The sequence below is a fragment of the Magallana gigas genome, chromosome 1 (genome assembly GCF_963853765.1).
Source record: "Magallana gigas chromosome 1, xbMagGiga1.1, whole genome shotgun sequence".
Classification (NCBI taxonomy): Eukaryota; Metazoa; Mollusca; class Bivalvia; order Ostreida; family Ostreidae; genus Magallana; species Magallana gigas.
Window position 1 is genome coordinate 5,433,713 of NC_088853.1, and position 23,945 is coordinate 5,457,657.

At 34.9% G+C, this 23,945-nt stretch overlaps 2 protein-coding genes across 7 annotated transcripts in view; both read right to left on the reverse strand.

Annotated features, from left to right (window-relative positions):
* LOC117687337 (E3 ubiquitin-protein ligase TRIM71) overlaps positions 1–15,230 on the reverse strand; it is a 78,170-nt gene extending 62,940 nt beyond the window's left edge. For 3 of the 4 annotated variants that reach the window (XR_010712889.1, XM_066081467.1, XM_066081481.1), the window contains exons 1-2: positions 15,123–15,230; positions 9,774–9,830 (exon numbers count right to left, since the gene is read on the reverse strand). The gene's annotated coding sequence lies outside the window, so the exon portion shown is untranslated. Of the gene's footprint in view, positions 1–9,773; positions 9,831–12,695; positions 12,782–15,122 lie in introns of all 4 variants that reach the window. The other variant, XM_066081477.1, reaches the window with a different exon arrangement.
* The window catches only part of LOC105337630 (uncharacterized), a 52,876-nt gene that overhangs the window by 1,253 nt on the left and 27,678 nt on the right, over positions 1–23,945 (reverse strand). The window contains exons 4-7 of one of the 3 annotated variants that reach the window (XR_010712920.1): positions 8,510–8,564; positions 3,934–5,653; positions 3,377–3,454; positions 3,095–3,177 (exon numbers count right to left, since the gene is read on the reverse strand). Coding sequence is in view for 2 of the 3 variants with exons in the window: in XM_066081538.1 (XP_065937610.1) it covers positions 3,119–3,177; positions 3,934–5,650 (1,776 nt within the window). In the remaining variant the exon portion in view is untranslated. The remainder of the gene's footprint in view (positions 1–3,094; positions 3,178–3,376; positions 3,455–3,933; positions 5,654–8,509; positions 8,565–23,945) is intronic. The other 2 variants (XM_066081538.1, XM_066081526.1) reach the window with 2 other exon arrangements.

Here is a 23,945-nt window from a genome sequence, read left to right on the forward strand (position 1 = left end):
TTGCTAAAAATAAACATTTGCTAAAAATAAACAAAGTACTCATTAAACAGGAAGTTGACGTCTGATTGATACAAAAATATATCCCACGACATGACATGCAAAAACAAAAAGTGTGTTAAAATTTCAAGCATCTGCCATAAATAGTTGCTGAGAAATCTTTGACTGAAATTTGTTTGAAAATTTTGGCTAAAAATAAACAAAGTACTCATTTAACAGGAAGTTGACGTCTGATTGGTACAAAAATACATCCAACGATATAGCATGCCTATACAAATACTGTGTAACAATTTCAATCATCTGCGATAAACAGTTGCTGAGAATTCTTTGACAAAAATTTGTTTGAAAATTTTTGCTAAAAATAAACAATGTCGTCATTTAACAGGAAGTTCACGTCTGATTGGTACAAAAATATATCCCACGACATGGCATGCCTATACAAATATTGTGTAAAAATTTCAAGCATCTGCGATAAATAGTTGCTGAGAAATCTTTGACAAATATTTGTTTGAAAATTTTGGTTAAAAATAGGCAAAGTAGTCATTTAACAGGAAGTTCACGTCCGATTGGTACAAAAATATATCCCACGATATGGCATGCCCTAACAAACACTGTGTAAAAATTTCAAGCATCTGTGATAAATAGTTGCCGAGATGAATGCGACAGAAATTTTTGTTACAGACGGACAGACAGACAGACAGACAAGCGTAAAACAGTATACCCCCTCTCCTACTGGAGTATAAAAATTATAAATTTGTAATGACGACCACATTTAATTAAAAAAGAACTGTGAAACCTCTAATTTTGGTGAACAACTAAAAGATCTGGTCTACAAAATCATGAATTCAGTTTTCCTTTCAGGTGTGTTTTTATCAGTAAAGAAGATGATTTTTTAACGTTATATGCATTAACATCTATACATCCATTTTAGCCCTGCCCTAGAGTCAAAACCCATACCCCAGGGGACATGAAAATTAAAATTTCAGTAGAGGACTTCTTGGTAAACATAATTATTAGTCAGTTTTTTTATACACTGGCAGATGTGTGAGAAAAGAAAAGATTTTTAAACATTATATGCATTAACACTATATTGCCCCCCCCCCCCCCATGTCCTGAACCCCTGACCCAGGGGCCATGAATTTCAAAATTTAGGTAAAGGAGATTGTGGATATCATAACCATGTATTCATTTTTGTGCCCACATGTGTGGGAGTAGATCGAGAAGAAGATTTTTATTTATTTATCTTTATCTTATAACATTTCAGCTTTTGTGAACAACTAAATTGTTTTCCTTGTACCGTAAATTAAATCCCCAATGTAGCCCCATCATACTCCTTAGATTTGAACAAATTTGAATCTACATTACCTAAGGTTGCTTTCATTAAAGTTAGAGCTTTTCTACACAAATGGTTTTATAGAAGAAGATTTCTAAAGATGTTTCCCAATATATTCCTAGTATGTAAAAATTTGATCTCACCCCCCAAATTGTCACCCCATCCTAACCCAGGGGATCATGATTTGAACAAACTTGAGTTCGTCCCCCCTCCCCCATTGTGGCCCCACCCTACACCCCGGGGTCATGATTTTCACAACTTTGACCTGAGGATGCTTTTACTTATGTTTCAGCTTTCCTGGCTGAATAGTTTCTGGGAAGAAGATTTTTAAACATTTACTCTACATTAGTACATTCATATGTAAAAATTTGACCCCCCATTGACTAAATAGAGGCCCCACCCTTCCAGGGGGGGGGGGGTCTAGATGTTTACAACTTTAAATCTACACTACCTGAGGTGTCTTCCACAAAAATGTCAGCTTTCCTGGCTGCCAGATTAGTTTTTGAAAAGAAGATTTTTTTTAAAAGATTACTCTAAATATACGTATGTAAAAGTTCGACGTCCCATTGTGGCCCCACCCTTACCCCAGTGGTCAAGATTTTCACAACTTTGAATCTACACTACCTGAGGATGCTTTCACATAAGTTTCAGCTTTCCTGGCCAAATGATTCTTGAGAAAAAGATTTTTGAAAAAACTTCTTAAGAATTTTCAATATTTTCTAATTATCTCACCTTAAAAAAGGGCATGGTGCTTAATTTTCACGACTTTGAATCCCCTCTGCCTAAGGGTGCTTTGTGCCAAGTTTTTTTTTGAATTTGCCCAGTAGTTTAGGAGAAGATGTTGAAAATGTAAAAAATTTATGGACAGAGGACAGACAGACAAACAAACAGACTGACAGACGACAGACAAATTGTGATCAGAAAAGGTCACTTGAGCTTTCAGCTCAGGTAAGCTAAAAATGATAAAGGTCATTACTTGCAAAACATCATCAGATCAAAACTTTCTGCAATTATGCACATATCTAATCATATGTCTTAAACAACAACAATATACTAATTAATTCTAATGGTTAAAAAATTCAAGACAAAACATTGTAATTAAATTTCCTAGAAACATGAAAATCAACACATTATGCCCCAACTACGTAAAAAGTTTTACGAAATTCAATACAGCTGTTTGAGAAGAGTCGGGCTTACAAAAAAATCATTCAAAAAAATCATTCAACATTTGGCCAAAATTCAAGTTCAATGGGGCTAAAATTCCCACAAAGATAAATGAATCGGAACTTCCTAGTAATTAGCACATCTACACATTGTGTCCTAAATACCTTAAAAGTTTCATAAATTTCTGTGCAGATGTTTAATATAAGTTTTGCTTAAAATCCAGGACTGACTGAGATAGGTTGAAATCATTATTCTCTAACAATTCCATTACATGGGGTATAATAATGGCACAATTAGCAAAATAAGATACATTTTGGAATTGATAAAGATCTGACATTTACAATGTTTAATTGTTTAGTTATTAAAGACTCTTTTATAATATTCCACATTCAGAAAATAAAACTTGTATAACATGATGTTTCTCACTCAGCAACAGACAGCCATGTTTGGATGATCACAAAGTGTGAAATAAACAGGAGTCAGTATTACAGTCCATGTGAATTATACACAGCTCAATTTCAGCTGCAGATGTTGAACAAAGTGACAAACAACATGTGTGGTTTTGAGAGCAGACTACATTTGTACAGACACATTTACAACCTGTCAATATCCCAGCTATCTCCATTATACGGCTGGTGTTGAGCTGGACATGGTGTCCTCATCAGGACGGGGTCTGTGTTCATCTACAACATGTCATTAATTAGCTGTTAATTAATCCATTCCATACATTATATGTAACGATAGAGCTACATCTACAAAGTAAAACTTTAACCTGATTACCATGACACTTGCTTTAATTTATAATTGTCTAATTAATTGAATTAAGTCAAATCATTTGTAACAAAACAACTGATTACAAATACATGCGTCAGTGAGTTTTACCTTCGTTAAGTTAATGAGTTGTGGTGTGAGGATGTGTCGTGTATCGGGTGTCTCCATCAGGACGGGGTCTGTGTTCATCTACAACATGTCATTAATTAGCTGTTAATTAATACATACAGTATATGTAATGATAGAGCTACATCTACAAATTAAAACTTTAACCTGATTACCATGACACTTGCTTTATTATTTATCTAATTAATTAAGTTAAGTCAATTAACATGTCACAAAATAACTGATTACAAATACATGAGTCACTCTATATATTTCATAATTAAATACAGCAACCTGTTATTTCTATTCACTAAATACAATGACATGTAACTGTACATTTAATTAATAAAATAATGTATCTAATTTCTGTTTATGTTAGATAAACACTGAATCCCAATGACTGGTAGATACAGCTAACCCTGTAACAATGAGTTGTTTATATTGACAAACAATCACACAGATAAACATGTCTTACATGTATCTTATTGACTGATAATTAACACGGACTGTGTGTCTTAGTTATCTATATCTAATTAATGTGAATGATAATGACTCAGACTTACCTGTCAGAGCGTCCTGTCTGGTGATATACCTGTAGACACACACCTTGTTGTGTAACCATGATCCGACCCAGAGACGGTGAGTGTTGACATCATAACTCAGGCCGCATGGTAAACGCATCTCTTGTGATTTTGTCAGTAGATGTGACAGGAACTGACCGTCCTTATTTATCATCTGTACTGTTTTGGTTGTATTATCACACACCAGGATGTGTGACAGCGCGTCAGTACAGATTCCTAATGGCCGTAGTACTGATCCTGATGGATGTCCTGTGTAGGAGAAACGATGTCTTCCTCCACGCTCTGTCACCACTACAGCACTCAACCAGTCAGACACCAAGACATCCCCATTGTTGTTCTCTGTTATATAGATAGGTACTCTATACAGTCCCCGTCCTGTGTTGTGGTACTGTATGGTTTGTGTTAGTTGTCCACTCTGGTTGTACCGGGTTACCTTGGCTGTCTCTGTATCATCGTCACACATCCCGACCAGTAGATCCCCAGTGGACGGGGACCAGTACACACACCATGGTCTCCATGTAGAGTCTGTTCTCTCTATAAATGTGGTGGTTGTTTTCATATCCTTTGACAGTTTGTTGATGTTAGAATTCCTATCTATATAAATCAGTTCACTCTCACTGTTCACTGTGTGTAATCCTCTAAAAAAACCACTCCATGAATCCTCCACACGATGTAGAGGGACACCTGTTGTGTCTGTCAACATGAGATTGTCTTTATCATCACTGACCCAGACCCGGTCTGATGTCACACAGGAAATGTGTAAACAACGATCAACACCTGTCAGTGTGAGAGATTGATGGAACTCAGCACCAGACGTCAGTTTCAGCAGACACTGGTTTCCTACGCGTCGGTTTCCTCTCTCTGTGATTTGGATTGCACTCAGTGACTCCATCACATCCTCCTTGTTGAGTGACTCAGTCATGGAGAGCTGGCTGGTGTGGAGTGTAAGATGTATCTGGGGGAGGGCTGTCTTTGTGTCTTTACGGAGGGCTGTCTTTGTGAAGGAGAGGAATTGTAGCGCACTGAATGTGAATGCTGGCTGTACATATCTGTGTTCATATCTCCTTAGTCTGACAATATGTCTGATCATTTCTATCTTCTGTTTTTCACATCTGTGTTTGAAATCAAAGTAACATAACACATAGTTCAATAGATCATATACCACATAGTCAATGAGATCCTTCAGGTTCTGGGCCCTTGTTAACATCTCTGATTGAAGGCGGGATAATTCTGTATGACAGGTTTTGACATCAGCTTTGATTCCTGTCAGGAGAACAGGTCTGTAAAAGAGAGCCTCACTTCTGATGGTGTGAATGGTTCCTCTGTGTTGTTGTCGCTTTGTTTTATAGGCTGTTTTAACATCTATCTGAGTGTGTTTTCTATGTGTTTGGCAATTATTACAGGCAGGAACTTGACAAGGTTCACAGTACTTTGTATAAACATGGCTAGGATGTCTCACACAGATCTCTTGTGTTGGGATGTAGTTGATTTTATCGCGGTGTGACACAACATCATGGTCTATTGTTTGGAGATCTTTTACATGGTTCTCTTTACACTGGGGACACAGATCACATGGACACGATACACAATGGTACGCTGTGTCCCCCGGACACTTAGAACACAGATGTACTCGGTATGGGGAGCTTGCTGTGATGTATTGGGAGCTTGCTGTGTCCATGATGTGAGGGCTCTGGGTCATAACCTGTTGAATGAAAATAAAGAGTTTTAGAATTATCATATTGTTTTATAGTTTCAATGTCAAATTATATAAGAAATATTTTAGTTTAAAGCAGATGTTTTTATTAAAGAAATACTATATTTTCCCTACTAAGATAATTGACGGTCCATCATTCTGGTTCTGATTATAGAGACACTCAACCAGTAGAAAAATACAACACAAGATTGCTGAGTGAGAAAGAGCTAGGTGCTCTCTCTCTCTCTCTCTCTCTCTCTATTGCCATCGTTTTATCTCTATATATCTTTCTCTCTGTTTCTCTCTCTTGGATGTGTACATAATTGAGAAAGTGTACTACCGGTATATGATTATCTAGCACAGAAAGTCAGAGAGAAAAAAATAAAATAAGATGTAGAGTACACGTCTTAATTTAGTTGAATTCAATTACCGGGTATTTACTGTCTCAATTTACCTAACATGTATTCCTGCTCTTTTTATTTCTTTCTCTCAATCTCTGTTTTTCATAATTTTAACACTAAACAAGCATTCTTGCTCTCTCTCTCTCTCTCTCTCTCTCCTCTCTCATGTACAATTGCTCTAGAGATCTTATTCCTCCTTTCTCTCAGACTTTTTTCAAACAAATCTCCTCAGATTTCTCTTCTAAACATGTATTTTTGATCTCTATTTCTGTCTTTCAGACAAACTCCATCAAACATGTACATGTACTGAATATATCTTACTCTCAAAGATGTAATCTCTCTCTCTCTCTCTCTTTCTCTCTCTCTTTCTCTCTCTCATGTACAATTGCTCTAGAGATCCTATTCCTCCTCTCTCTCTCATTTTTTTTCTAACAAATGCTTTTTCTCTATCTCCTCAGATTTCTCTTCTAAACATGTATTTTTGCTCTCTCTTTCTATCTATTTCTGTCTTTCAGACAAACTCCATCAAACATGTACCGGTACATGTACTAAATATATCTTACTCTAAATGAGATGTAATCTCTCTCTCTTCATGAATGTTGTCAAAACACTATGTTTTACAATTATTCAACAAAAATGACTTTATAATTAAAAGCAAAATTTCAAGAGTTATTTTTCATGGATTATATTTTCTTGCTCGTCGATCTCAACTCAACAGTCTATGTGATAACCAGTTTAAACCGGTTTATATAACAGCTGTTCTTGCTGTTACTAATTTACTCCCTCCGTGATCTGCAATTTATATTGATTTATTTAAGTAAACAATTGATTTCATCAGTAAGGGAATGTAAATGTATAAGCATTGAATGATTTATTTTTGATGTCGTCATGTCAGTAACTGCTGTCAGATGAGCAGACAAATTATCATAACGCGCTAACGCACGTTATTCAATTTGTCTGCTAACGGCAGATGTCAAAAATAAATCATTTAATGCTATACACTTTCACTGCTAAACCCCCTCTCTCTCTCTCTCTCTCTCCTTACTCTTATATATGTAAAGATGTGCATCTTACTTATTCCCTCAGACATATAGTCCCTCACTCTCTCTCTCTCTCTCTCTCTCTCTCTCTCTCCTTACTGTTGTACATGTAAACATGTGCATCTTACTTATTCTCTCAGACATGTAATCTTTCTCTCTCTCTTCTTATACGTAATATTGCTTTCTATCATCCCTCTCTTCTATCTTTTTTTCTCTCTTTCCCTCATTCTCTCTCCTCTTTCTCTCATTCTTTCTCCCTCTCTCTCAAACAGACTTTCTCTAAACATGTACATGTATTATTACTCTTAAGATCTAACCCCCTACACACATCACCATAATTTAGTTATAGAAATGGGGGCTGACACAAGATTTGCCTTCTCTCTCTCTCTCTCTCTCTCTCTCTCTCTCTCTCTCTCTCTCTCTCTCTCTCTCTCTCTATGACTAACTCTGTTAAACATATGCATCTTTCTATATCTCTTAGACATGTAATCTCTCTCTCTCCCTCTCTCTCTCTAACTCTGTTAAACATATGCATCTTTCTATTTCTCTTAGACATGTAATCTCTCTCTCTCTCTCTCTCCACATACACATCACCATAACTTAGTTATAGAAATGAGGGCTGACACAAGATTTGCCTTCTCTCATACTTTCTTTGTTTTTCTACTGAACATGTACATCTAATATTACTCATTAGATTTTATTTTCTCTCTCTCTCCACAAACACACACATCACCATAATTTAGAGAAATGAGAGCCGACACAGGATTTGACTTCTCTCTGATTCTATTGAAAAACAGTTTTTCAAATGTGACACATATCTTCAGTGTGTTCTTATTTACAATTCACCTATGAAATACAGAATGTTACTTTTTAAAATGTGGTTATAAAACATAGGTAAAATGTAGTTGTGTTATTGCCCCTATAGAGAACATTCTGTACTTGCTATCAAAATACAATTCACACCTATCATCAAATGTGTGGAAAATGGGAACCCACCAATGTATACATGTTAAATACTGGCTTATGTCCCTTGCTTTGCTATTCCCTTAACCCTGGCTGATTTTTGACTGTCCCCCGAGCAGATAATTGGACAATACCCCAGCCCTGACATTACCACAAGGTTATGTTTCTCCTCGTCTAACACATCAATCATCAAATGGGAATGTGGGCAATAGTTACATTGTCAGTTCCTGGGTAAAAAATTGATGTTGATCTCACCCTATGCTCTCGGGCAACAGTTCTTACCCCAGGACTAACACAATGACTACTGCCCTCATACCCATTTAAGAGATGTATACTAAAATGTCTATGAATGACTCACGACGACAAACGTGAGATAGCAATGGGTCTTCTGAGTGACTCAGGTGACCTAAAAATACATAGTATAGCTACATGAACATGGTGATATTACATGAATACTATACCACATATATTCTCTCTTTGACCTCTCAGTACACAGCACAGTCAGACACAGGGAACCTGTAAAGAGACCATCAACTGTTACATTCTACAGACTGGTATAACCTATGAACTATTACATACTAGTACTTGATGATATCCCGAGCAAGTGTGGGATTTAATAATATACACGTTTAAATGATACAATGTTTAATAAGTTGATCCATATTTTTTGGTTTATTTATGTATATATAGTGTCTGATTTTTTTCCTTAATTCATTTCTTAACCTTTTTCAAGCTCGTAAAAATCTACATTTACTATATCAAATACTGCTTACTCTCAAACATGTACTTTGCATCTACCGGGTATGTTAATTCTCTCTCTCTCTCATACACAAGTGCACACACACACAGACTTTCTCTGCTTACAATTTGTCCTTGATTTTCTGTACTAAACCTGTATATGTAATATTTCTCTTTAAATCTTACTCCCTCTCTTCTTTCTTAGATTTGTTCTGTCAAACAGGTACTAATGTTCTTCTCTCTCTCCCTCTTCTCTCTCTCTCTCCTCTCTGTCTGTCTCTCCCCCTCTTCTCTCTCTCTCTCCTCTCTGTCTGTCTCTCCCCCTCTTCTCTCTCTCTCTCCTCTCTGTCTGTCTCTCCCCCTCTTCTCTCTCTCTCTCTGTCTCCTCTCTCTCTCTTTCTTTGCTTAAAATTCCCCCCTGATTTTCTCTACTAAACCTGTACCTGTAATATTTCTCTTTAGATCTTATTCTCTCTCTCTCATCATTTACCTTACTTCTCAGATATGTACTTTCTTTCTCTATCTCTCTGTCTCTCATTCTTTCTTTGTTTTTTCTACTGAACATGTACATCTAATATTACTCATTAGATTCTCTTTCTCCCCCCCCCCCCCCCCACCACCACACACAAACACACACATCACCATAATTTAGAGAAATGAGAGCTGACACAGAATTTGACTTCTGTCTGATTCTATTGAAAAACAGTTTTTCAAATGCGACACATATCTTCAGTATGTTCTTATTTACAATTCACCTATGAAATACAGAATGTAATTTTTTAAAATGTCGTCATAAAACATAGGTAAAATGTAGTTGTGTGTTTACCCCATGTAGAGAACAGACTATAATTGCTATCAAAATACAATTCACACCTATCATCAACGACGACAAACGTGAGATAGCAATGGGTCTCCTGAGTGACTCAGGTGACCTAAAAATACATAGTATAGCTACATGAACATGGTGATATTACATGAATACTATACCACATATATTCTCTTTGACCTCTCAGTCAACAGCACAGTTAGACACAACCTGGGAACCTGTAAAGAGACCATCAACTGTTACACACTAGTATTTGATGATATCCCACGCAAGCACCGGATTTAACAATATATACATGTATACACATTTATATGATACAATGCTTAATATTTTAAAAAATATTTTTGGGTTCAGTTTTGCATATATTGTGTCCGATTTTTTCTTAATTACTTTTCATGTTTCTTAACCTTTTCTTTAAAATTGAAATAAAAACCCAACTGCATGGCTTGATTTTTACAAGAGCAGGATGAAAAATATAAACTAAAATGGTTGATATATACATGTACATTTATTATTTTGCAGTTTATAAAGCGTAAACTGCCCCAAACCATTTTATATCGTATACTTATAGAAAATATACCCTTTTTCGCCCTGTGCGATATAAACCGAAAATTCGCCTAGGGGTGTGATATAAACCGTAGGGGTGTGATATAAGATTTATATCACACCCATCTCCGGCAATCTTCGGATGCCGGAGAGGGGTGTATTGATTGATAAATTTTTGACGTTAGTCTTAACATGACCTAGGCAACATTCTTTATATGATATTAAACAATTTTTTAGCCAATCAGAAAGCGCATTACAACCAGAATTAAATTATATACCCATCAATTTTTCTTTCTTGATGCTGTCAATTTTACAGAGTTTGGTGCTGGTCACTTCGCCCCAAAGCCAAAGCGCCCCATGCACGAGAGCCCCAAATTTTTCTTGTTGCGCCCCAAGTACAATTCACGAGCGCCCCAAGTGTATGTCACGAGCGCCCCAAATGTTGCTTTTTTTCATGATTAAATTTTTCACGTACGAGCGCCCCAAAGTAATAATTGGAATGTTATGAGCAAAATTTCCAAATGCTCCGAATGGTAAATCATGTCGTTGTTTTTTTTAATTTTGTTTTTTTTTACGAGCGCCCCAAAATAAGTTTCGCACTGAAATATTATGAATGTAAAATGACCTTTTTTCCAAGTGCTACACAAATTGCTATTCTTGCTTGTTTTTTTTTTTTTTTTTGGGGGGGGGGGTGTTTTTTTTGTTTAAGTTTCGCTGTCTATTATTATATTTCAAAATGTAGTTTTCGAGTTAATGTTTTTTTTTTTTTTTTATAATTTTAATTTTGGAGCGTCCCAGAATAAGTTTTGCTATACAAAAATAACAATGCTGATATAAAGCGATGACAAATATTTCCGTAAACTGTTTTTTATACAAAGATCAAAGCATGAGCACTGAAATTGATATTCATCAAACAATATGACAATTATCTATCCAATTGACCTTCCAACGCCCCCCCCCCCCATTACGTCACATATTGTCAATCCAGGGTGTTGGGTGTTATTCCTTCGTTGACATTCGTACGATTGCAAGAAAAAGGTAAGTGAATATTCTCATTTATTTTCTTTCTCTATTTAACAAAACATTAATTTATTTATCTAATTTATAATTTTTTTAAAAATTTTGTAATTTTATTTAGCACGGTCATACTAATATGTAATTTTAGGAAACTTTTGCAACCAATTTAACAACAGAATCAATAATGTTCGGATCTTTAATATATATACCTGAGTTTACCTAAACATATTCCCCTGTTCGTTGAGGTTTCTTTAGTTAATTTTTTTTAAGAATCTCGGAAAGAGGTATGCAAATATATATGCATTTAAGGAAGGAGTCTTCTCATTATCAAAGATACTTCTTATAATAAGAAATTCATGAAATTTTGACACAGTCAAACAGATCATATTACCAAATGATTTTATCAGTTTAATCAAATTTGACCTTTTTGTTTTCGCATAAAGGTCAGGTCAAGGTCACTACCTTTTTCCTCAACATTAAAGATGATAGAAATAAGGGTAGCTCTTTGTTGTTTTGTAGACATTTGTTTAAGATTTGAAGATTTTATTCTTCAATGAAATGATAGAATATAAGAATGTCTATTAGCTTATACTACTAAATTGGAATTAATTTCTATACTTATATTTATATTGCGTAGCCCGCATTTCCTCTAAATTTCTTAAATTTTGAAGAAATTTTGATTATTTTTTTATGCTTCCAATAACAAAATATTTCTGATTTTTATGTATAATGAAGGCTTTATATAAAGATATAAATTGACAGAAAAGCTAATATATTGACCATTTTATAAGAGAGAAAAACTTATTTTAGTGCTTTTTTCACAAACATCAATGTATAGAATGGGCGCTTTACAAAGCTTATAAAATATAATTTGATAGGCAAATCATATTTTAAAAGCATATTCCGAAACCCAAGTATCATATCATTAGTTCACATTAGTAAAAAAATCACACATTATTGTTATTGTTTTTAAAATGCTAAAACAGACCCATTAATCTGCAGCAATTCTGAATTGCGAAACATGTGATATTTTCCTACGCCAATATTACGCCAAAAATATAGTCCTTGTTAGATTCTTAACATTGATTACTTTTTCTATGCCAAGTTGTATGATAATAAAAAAGAAAGAAAAATTTCCTATTTTAATTTCCTTTCATCTTGATTTAATGAACAATTAATTAAATTTACGTCTGACAAGTCGAAAACCAGAAAAGACTCCTTCCTTAATCGTTCATATTCTATCGACTAAAGATAAAACATTCAGAAATGGAGGGGGGGGGGGTCGTAATATTTTAAGTTAACAAATGTTTATATATACAGATATAAACAGAATCTTTATATAAATGTTTCTTGTTGTGTACGCCAAATTAAAGAATTTACAAATAAGGACATTTTGAAGAACCTACAACTATGCATACCTATTAACTGGATACTTATTACGAAATTCGAATCATAAGAACAAACTTAGATCATAATATTCCATGTTATTAGATTTTCTTGTAAATTTAAAGAATATATACCAATATTTGTAAACAGGTCTGTTTATTGCTTCCTTTATAAATATCACGTTTCCTTTTGGTGTGTTTTAGTTCATTATTGATAGTTTCTACAAAATACCGAACACAATCAATGTATACATACAATACACACAGTGTATACTAGTACATGGTGTACACACATCTAATCAAAGGGGTACACGACGAAGCCAACGTCTCCCGCGTGTCTGGGTAAGTTTTCTCCTGATACCGTGACAGGATACCCCCTCCCTTGACACCTTATAATGTTTCCGAATATCCCCTTCTATTACATCATCGTCAGTTGTCTTCGGAAGCTAATGTTTTCACACATATGGTATATGTAATACAAAATAAATAATGACACACCCGTCCCATTGGCCCTATATATCACTGCAAATACAATTATAGCACATATAATACACATATAACGCATTGTTTTTTTTTTCTTATAATGATTGACTGTAAATGTAAGCTTAAAAAACATATTTAGAGGTTTGCGCGGAAAATTTGAGAGTAGAAGAACAATTGTGTTGGATTATATCTGACATTATTAAAAATTTCCTTCAAAAATAAGAATACTTTGTACAATTCAACAGAATTGGTGCGCTCGAAATAAAAAAAAATTGAGGTATGTATTTTGGGGCGCTCGGAATAATAATGTGTAAGTTTACTGAGATTCCATCGAAGATTTATAAGGACTAATAAACAAAACCATTTTGGGGCGCTCGTGAAATTAATCCAAACTTGGGGACTCACACACCAACGTTGATTTTAGTTGGATAATCTCATTTGGGGGGCGTTCGTGTAAATGATGCTTATTTAACGTAAAAGTGAGATTCTCCAACATACATTTTAAAGCAAAATCAGGTTTCAAATATTTATTACACAGGCAACTTCAGGGCACGTTCGTAAAAAAATAATCCAACAAGATTCCATGCAGAAAGACATAATCAGGATAATCATTTTGGGGGCGCTCGTGAAAACGATCCCGATTTTAGTACAATATTGGAAAATCCAATTTGGGGCGCTCGTGCAAATTTTCCAAGACGTAAGGTATAATGATTATTTTACTTTGGGGCGCTCGTGAAACGAATTTGGGGCGCTCGTGCATGGGGCGCTTTGGCTTCGGGGCGATACGACAGTAACCCGAGTTTCCAGATCACCACACTGTGGTTTTTTCCGATTCCGTATCACTGCTCTCTGAAACTGATGACTTAGTACACATAAATTAACGTCTGTATTAGAGCGCGTTTTTAAAAGAGTTCGTTTAAAATAGCTTCATCTAAAAATAGCTTTGTTATATAAGTTAATGTAATACAATTGATTTTAAAAAGACAGTTTTATAATTAAAACTTATAAATGGACAAGGGTACAAAATAAATTTATCATTTAATATTTATAAAAATTACAGATTCCGTATTACTGCACGCTGAAACTGATTGTTCTTAAGGTCAAATTTCACTATAATTATTAAAACTGTTCCAAATAAAAATTTCAGATAAAAGACGATTTTGAAAAAAAAAAATAATTGGGGAGGGGGAGGGGGGTCATCCCCCATTCAACCTCCCTATTTGATGTATATGATTTATTCATATAGAGGTAGAACACAATTTGTTCATTGTTTACAAATTAATGTAAAAGGTTTACTACTAATCGTTCATGGTATAAAAATGTAATCAATTATAGTTGATGGACATCATATCACACTTGTTGAAATACCAAAGGTGTGAGCAGTTACTGTGGTGCAGGCATTTTTCAGTTTATTGACAAAATGTCAACTTTTTTCTATATTTTTTTTTGTAATTCAGGTAAGTGATTAAGACATTGATAACCACTGACCCCATTTCTTACATGTTATACATGTTTAAGGACGGCGACGCAATTCATTTCCACAGTAGATTTTTTATTTAAATTTTTATATAGGCTAATGTTAATTTAATCAGTTAATGAGGAGTGAAAATCAATAAAAAAAATTATATTATCACCGACTTCCTTTCTTTACTGGGGGCATTTCAAAATTTGGGACTAAGGGTACGAAAATTCTCAGATATAATAGAATTAAGTAATGGGAATTTTCTGGGGTGGGGTATAAAAGCTTAGAGAAAAAAATGTAGGTCATCGAGATTGTGGTAACGTTATATTTCTTATTGAAATCATTAATCACTTATTATATCTAGGCCAGTACATACAGCTGTTGGATTGAAACAACTTACCCCCTCCTCCCTTACCCGAACTAAGTTACACCAGTTTTTTCTTGAAAACTTTACATATATACATGAATGATACGATTTCCGGGTAGCCATTTTATTTCAATATGTAACGTTAGGCCTAGTTGATTTTAAAAATATCGCGTTTTATCTCACATATATTGTCACTGGCATGGTGTATTCAAGAAGTAGACTACATTGTAGAATATATGATATGACAAACCTTTTGTTTCACGCGGAACAATTATCTTAACGAATAGAAATAAACTTTCCTTTCCTCTTCCCAAATCTGTCTATTGTCTGGTCGACATACGTCACAGCGATGCTTAGACGTTTCGCCACCCAACAATTTCGACCCCAAGTCGTTTCAGTCCCAGATGATGAATGTACCGGTTTTCAAAAAAATGGAAAACGAATATTTAGTTTTTAATGTATTAATCGGTCAACTTAGTTTTCATTATTACTTAATTAATCTTTATAATATGTTTTACGGTGTGACCGTTTGGGCGAGCGCAGAAGGAACCACACATCTGTCATCATTGTTAAATTCAACCCGTGGACTTGCCCTAACCAAAAAACTTTGGCTTTGTCTCGAAAACTTTTACCACCGCAAGGAACCCGAAATTATCAAACTTTTATTCCAATGGCCCCTTCCTAGTCTTATACACTTAAACAAACTACCACTGAGCATTAATGAAATGTTAAACGGACTTACATTGTATTAAAATATTTTGATAAACACAACGCCGTTTTTTTTTTGTAGATACAATTATGTTTTATCTTTTCTTTATCTTTTAATAATGATCATTAAAATCAGTAAAAATAAATTTTGTCTGTTATTTCTCATTTTGTTCCTTGTTGTAACCCCTGTTTTAATTATTTTCCTCAGTGACATTAATTTTGTTTTAAATCTTTTTAATTTTTGTACGCTATATAAGCGTTGTAGACATGTGCCCTCACCCCTTTCTTAGTGTGTGATATCCAATATTATTTGACCACATATGCAACTATATAACAAATACATGTACCGGTAGATATTTTAACAGTTTAATTCTTTTCATTTATCTATTCATTACAAAATGACGTGGCTGCACGTAGATCTAATTATGATTAGACTTTTCTTTCTAAATAATTTTTTGTCACCTACCTAACGTATGCATATATGATTGGATCAATATGACAATAAATTTAGCATGGAACTTGCATGTGTATTTACTAAGCAAAAAAAATTATCAAAACAAAACTAATCAGCCAAAGAGTCACCGTTAACACCGATACTAAGTACTTCCTACATGATCCAGTACATATGCTTGATCCACCTCTAAATGTATCGCGGGAAATTAAAACGCGAGATCTTTATGACGTCATAGTTAACATTCTTTTGCGCTCGACAGTTTTCGTAAATTGTCGGACAAATTCGGAGAAGGAAATGACGTCATATGTAAGTTCATCTTTTTTTAACGTAAGCTTATGTGTTGTTTACTGTAATGTATTTAGAAGGATTTTTTTTTTATTGTTAAATGAAAATGATGTATGCGATGTAGAGGTAAGAATTTTCCGTAGAAACACTTTCTGTTCCACCATGTTGCTATGCACCGCAAAGGATCACTGGGATAGTAGAACGTTTTCACGTGGCCTCATAAAAATTTTTTTGAACAATGTGCAGATTTCAACTCGAATTTCCTCCGTTCGTACACGTTGTCTATGGAGCTCGCTACGCGAGCGGCGCTTCGCGCCGCCTCGCTGCGCTCGCTATTACTTAACGTATATATACTCAAAGTAAACATATTTTTTTAAAGGGGGGGGGGTCTGTGTCTGAACCAACGACTTAGATCTATAATTGAAAAGAAATGTCAACATTGAGGAAACAGGCACGTAGCATCGTTTTTGAACGTGAGAGGGGGCAGACTTATCCAAAAAGTCTTGGCAAGAAAAAAGAAAGAAAGAAATTTATAGGTTACTTTCCAAAACCCTGATATTCCCAATCCGTAGGGGGGGGTACTTTTAACTTCAGTTTCACTGATTATTTCCTTATTTTCAGTTTAATTTTCTACATGGTCCCTTTAAAGTGTGTGTTGGGGAGGGGGGGGGCAACTTCATGTTAATTCAAATTTTTGTATGTAAATTTAAGAAAAACCTTTCTTTTATATTAATTCGTGTCAAATTTCATTATGCGTTTGTGAAATAAAAAATTCAACATTGTCTTTTTGACGGCAAAATACAATTTAGATTGTCATTTTGGCGGCAATTATCTACCTATAGGATACCTGGCCAGTCAGAACTTGATGAGTTTAGTCCGTTTTATATTCTGTCGTATCCTTACACATGTGTACATCTGTGCTTTGTTTTCTTAATTCATGTCATATTTCATTACGGGCCGCCAGGAGCCGGTCCGTCATTTGATACACATTTAAATATTGTATATATATAGCGTTTCTGCGGGATAGTTTTTTTTCTTAAATGAATTAATATTATGCTCATTTTTATCAATTAAAAGTAAATTTGCACGTAGAAATATGTTTTATGCTTTTTAAAAATCACTAGACTTTGACCCGTGCTTGCATGGGTTGACACTGCAAACGATACCAGGCATTTACAAAATAGATACATCAAAACACCGTATATTGTTGCCATTTGCATAACCAAACTTCAAGCCTACAATAATGCTATTAATTTCACTGCACTCTGCTGAGTTGGAATAATCTAACTGTGTTTCGGGAAAGGCCTTCACCACAGTTAAAATGCCTCCCATATTTACCATTGTTTACCCGTAATGTAGCAGAAAATTGCAAAATAGCTCCAAAACGATTTTGGAGAAAAATAATAAAGTTGCATTGAAAATAACAGTCAAATTGTTCACAACAAACCCTTTTAAAGCTGTAAATACATGTACCTTTCTTCGAAAAGTTTAATTCTATAATCGCAGAATTCAACATACATGTATTTCAACAACGTTTTTTGCACACCATGTTGACATTCGAAACTCTCGGGATTTTTTTATAGTGAATGCGCTGTGTTAGAGTTATCTCCCGTGTTTTCTTTGGTGAACAGAAAAAATGAAAATTAACACGCATTTGTTTTATCGTGTCCAAGTTTATCCATGCAAATATGATATTGTGGAAACATAAAATAAAGAGCCTCCCGTGATCAGTCTGGGCGGACTCCGAAAAAGGAGTAAACTCCGCAGACGGAGTATTTGGCACCGTCATGCATTGCGATTTTCTCAACTTCCGTTTTGTAGCTAATTTAAATAATGGAGAGTTGCCTCCCTTTCTCGTTAAAACGCGATTGAAAAATAGATTGAAATCCTTCAGAAGCGTGAAAAAAAATATGGAAAGGACTCAGAAATGATTAATCTTAAAATAATACTTTAAAAAAAAAAAGTGGAAATGTTTCGGTAAACAACAGGAAAAATACATACAAATATTAAAACTCATACGTGGTCGACCAGGACTTATAAGATAAGAAAATCGGACTTCAAATTAAGACTTGGAAGTATGGAAATTAAAAATTAATTGTTGCACTATTGTAAGTATTCAAGCCTTTAATATGGATGATGTTTTTTTTTTAATACGACAAAATTACGATGTATACAAGGTTTTAAGAAGTGCCGACTTGGCGGGTCAGCGCGTGATCAAAAGAACGGTGTAATGACTACAAACGGGTTAAAAAAAAACTAACAGTAATAGTGTATTTCACACCATAGCACATAAATTATCTTTAATTATAGTGAAATCATGGAAAAAACATTAATTTATTCACTTTATTGGCTTCGTCATCGGAAACAGAATTGAAAAACTTTGACAGCAAATAAAATTTGATTTGGCCAACGAACGTATATTTTTGCCAAATACATTCTGTTGAAACATGTCTTATAAAGCATTTAAACGTATTTTCAGACCTGCATATGAATAATCCGCTTTGCACAATCAATTTTCCTGAGTGCCCTGTTTTCACGTAAAAATGGGATATTTTGATTAACTGCGCATGCGCCGAACTCCTTTTTCGGAGTATTTTTTCTTTTGAGAAACCACTTCCGTTTACTCCGTTTTCGAAGTCCGCCCAGACTGGTGATTTAGCGTGAATGTAATGCGCATGCGCAAGATTGTAAAATCCAAAAAAATTCAGATAATTTCCGGAGTTTTTGGAGGAATTTTCATTGATAATTAATTAACGAAGCTTGATTGAGAAAAAATAAAAACAAATTGGTAATCTTCAAGTACCGAAAATATTCAAAATATATAAAACAAAAGACAGTACTCTTCTGATTTATTAATATTAAAGCTAAAAAATTCGAGTCTATTATTTTTATATAGTAGTATAGATTACATATTTTTTTGTTTTACTCGTAAATGAAAATTTTGTTATAGACTGTCGTGTTAGACGCGTTTTATCGAGACTATAATATATTCGTAAACTTTCGGAGTTGTTTATTGTATCGGTATACGGGGCATACTAAAGACCTAAAATACTAAAGACCTGAATGACATTAAATTTTATATAATGTATTTTAGTGTTTTTGATGTATTTGAATTTCTATGTGTTGCGTATAAAAAATGATTTTGTGTGTGAATTTATTATATTGCCATGTACTTTGTAGTAGAACATTATCATGAAATGACATCCATATCAATTATTTAGGCCAAAATATGAAAGAACTGAAAATTTGAATGGACCTGAAAATTCGAGCTAACCTGATTTATTTTTAATTCTTTTGAAATAACCATGATTATTTTCGTTAACTGTAGTGTAGATAAAATCTATAATTCCATTTAGGAAAAAATTTTCCGGCTTATTTTTTACCTTTAAAGTTGAACAAATTCTACCGGATGAGCATGATCTTACGTATACCTTTATCTTAATCCATTTCTATTTTATTATGTGGTCTCTTGAAATTATATATTATGCAAATTATGCACTAAGTTTTAATTCAATACAATCCACCAAAAAAATTAAGATGGTTTGAAATAAATAATTTCCAAGAGAATAATAATGAATTGAACTTTGTATTAAAATAATGTACAAATCAATGTGTTCTCCATTACTTAATTCATACTTAAGCAATGCTCAAACAACTACCGTTAGAAATGCGTACAGTAACGAACTCTATTCTTAGTATTAATAGTAAAATGTTAAATTTAAAAACATGTTGCTGAAAATACAGTAATTAAAATCAAAATTTACCATTTAAGTACAACCAACTCGTTATTTTCTTCCTTGTTCTGTGTGTTTATGTTAACAACCAATGATGATTCAAACAACAATTACATGTATATTTTTGCGGCCCGTTTGACGCTTGCGTCAATGTGATTTCTTGTTATTCGTTTGTGAAACTTTTGAACGGCAATCCTACTACCTCTAGCATTCCTGTCCGGTCACGATGAAGACACCGGAAATCGTGTTTATTTCAGCAGCAAAATCATTGCACTTGTTGAACTGAAGACAAGCAAATAACAAAATGTCATGGACATTTGGTACACGCCCTTTTACACAAAATAAAATTATTAATGAAATCAGATTATAAACGGAAAAACCTGGATGACATTTTAATTTACAAATATTAAATACAACTCGAACTGCCATTAGACACAATCTATTTAAGAAACACCATTCATTAAACATATTATATGGACAATCACCAAGACTGGGCGATGAATATTCATAAAAAATTGTTTTGTTTAAATTCCTAGACCGTTTTCCTACGTCACAAAGGATACACACCAATAGAGATCATTGATAGAATGGTGAACAAGTTTAGGTGTTTTAATTAACTAATCTAATTAATTTAATGGATTAATGTATTTGAACATATATGGTACTGGAAATGGGGGGGGGGGGTCTTTGAAACAAATAATCGACATCATTCTATTTTGAAAACAAAATCTGAAGGATTACAAAATAAAATGAATTGGCCTACTGTGTGTTTTGTGTCAAGAACCAATGATTGCAAGGAAATGGCGGAGCTAGATTTTTTTTCAGGAAGGTGGGGAGGTATTTTGTGGACGTTGGGTCTGAAACACCATGCCCCCTCCGCTTGTACATAGAACCGTGAATGAAAGGCTTTGCATTAACCGAGGATTTCTGCTAAAAGTAAAATGGAAATTATAAGTTTTCAAACAGTGATTCTCAGTTATGTACATCTGTCACTGACAACGTTTTAATTCTTGATTTGTACACATTGAATCAAATATTTGCGTAATACGTGCATTCTACGTAGTAAAAAAAATCACAGGCACCCGACGTTAGGCCTTTAACTTTTTCTCATTATAAAAATAAATAGCAGACTACCTTAGTCTAAATAATACACGCGTTTTTAGGTATGGGGTATTTGGTTTTTTTATGACAAACAATTTTAACGTCATGTGCCTGCGAATAAGATGAAGATATTGATTGATATATTCTAATTATGTTGTACTTTAACCATGCACGCCTTCAATTTAAGACCTATGTGAATTCTTGACTTTGCGCTGCACATAGAGGTCCTTTATCGTGCCAGCGCCTACTAATGTCAGTAACCACCATACAAACTTATAAAGGGGTAGGGTTACCCCCATGTTCTCAGTATTTTTTTCCTTAAATTTGCATTAAAAATAAAATAAAATTCAACGCCCCCCCCCCTCCCCACTGTTCTCAAGTATGTAGAAATGACAGGTAACAGTTATAAGGGTACCAGGTTTTAGGATTTCAAAGATCGGCGTAGTGTATTGCAAATCTAAAATTTTTGTTAAGTAAGCTCCCCCCTCCACTTTCAACAACAATGCTAAGATGTTAAAGCAATACAAGCTGTCGGCGACGGAAACTTTTGTCAATCGCCGAAATCACTCTAAAACAATTTAGCCACATTAAAATATTACATTTTAAATTTAAAAATGATGCTATCTGCTTTTTAGTCTAAAACTCGTTTAAAAGCAAATTAAAGCAGTTAATTAAAAGCAAATTTCCAACATTTCAGCATTAGATAATGATCAACAACTTTTTTGGTTAATAGTACTTAACATTAAAGACAATGAAATTCTTAACCTTGTGGGCAAATTTATCAATGATAACATGCTATAGTACTCATTTTAAGTGAAATATTGTTGGAATTAACATTGTCAATTGTTGTAATTGTTATACTTAAATAATCTTTGCACTATTCTTTGGTATGTCTTTCTCTTGTAATTATAATAATATGTCACGTACTTGTCTGTTCTGGACTTTGAATTAGAAGTAAATGTTCTGAATATGTATTTGTATGCGTTTAAAACGTGAAAATATGCTCAGCGAGAATATTTGTCTTGCAAGACAACATTTCACTGACGTATTTCGAAGTATGCAAGTGACCTCATGTAAATTATGTATTCCGAAGTACCGTCTCTTGGTGTATCTGATGCAGATTACCGTCCCTTAATGTATCTGGTGTAGAGTATCGTCCCTTGGTGTATCTGATGTAGAGTACCGTCCCTTGGTGTATCTGATGTAAAGTACCGTCTCTTGGTGTATCTGATGTAGAGTACCGTCCCTTGGTATATCTGATGTAGAGTACCGTCCCTTGGTGTATCTGATATAGAGTACCGTCCCTTGGTGTATCTGATGTAGAGTACCGTTTTTGGTGTATCTGATGTAGAGTACCGTCCCTTAGTGTATCTGATGTAGAGTACCGTCCCTTGGTGTATCTGATGTGGAGTACCGTCCCTTAGTGTATCTGATGTAGAGTACCGTCCCTTGGTGTATCTGATGTGATGAACCGTCCCTTCATGTATCTGATGTAGAGTACCGTCCCTTAGTGAATCTGATGTAGAGTACCGCCCCTTGGTGTATCTGATGTAGAGTACCGTCCCTTTGGGTATCTGATATATTTAGAGTACCGTCCCTTGGTGTATCTGATGTAGAGTACCGTCCCTTGGTGTATATTATGAAGAGCACTGTCCCTTTGTATATCTGATGTAAAGTACCGTCCCTTGGTGTATCTGATGAAGAGTACCGTCCCTTGGTAAATTTGATGTAAAGTACCGTCCCTTGGTGTATCTGATGTAGAGTACCGTTCCTTGGTGTATCTGATGTAGAGTATCGTCCCTTGGTATATCTGATGTAGAGTATCGTCCCTTGGAGTATCTGATGTAGAGTACTGTCCCTTGGTGTATCTGATGTAGAGTATCGTCCCTTGGAGTATCTGATGTAGAGTACTGTCCCTTGGTGTATCTGATGTAGAGTATCGTCCCTTGGTATATCTGATGTAGAGTATCGTCCCTTGGAGTATCTGATGTAGAGTACTGTCCCTTGGTGTATCTGATGTAGAGTACCGTCCCTTGATGCATCTGATGAAGCGTACTGTCCCTTGATGTATCTGATGATATAGAGTACCGTCCCTTGGTGTATCTGATGTAGAGTACCGTTTTTGGTGTATCTGATGTAGAGTACCGTCCCTTAGTGTATCTGATGTAGAGTACCGTCCCTTGGTGTATCTGATGTGGAGTACCGTCCCTTAGTGTATCTGATGTAGAGTACCGTCCCTTGGTGTATCTGATGTGATGAACCGTCCCTTCATGTATCTGATGTAGAGTACCGTCCCTTAGTGAATCTGATGTAGAGTACCGCCCCTTGGTGTATCTGATGTAGAGTACCGTCCCTTTGGGTATCTGATATATTTAGAGTACCGTCCCTTGGTGTATCTGATGTAGAGTACCGTCCCTTGGTGTATATTATGAAGAGCACTGTCCCTTTGTATATCTGATGTAAAGTACCGTCCCTTGGTGTATCTGATGAAGAGTACCGTCCCTTGGTAAATTTGATGTAAAGTACCGTCCCTTGGTGTATCTGATGTAGAGTACCGTTCCTTGGTGTATCTGATGTAGAGTATCGTCCCTTGGTATATCTGATGTAGAGTATCGTCCCTTGGAGTATCTGATGTAGAGTACTGTCCCTTGGTGTATCTGATGTAGAGTATCGTCCCTTGGAGTATCTGATGTAGAGTACTGTCCCTTGGTGTATCTGATGTAGAGTATCGTCCCTTGGTATATCTGATGTAGAGTATCGTCCCTTGGAGTATCTGATGTAGAGTACTGTC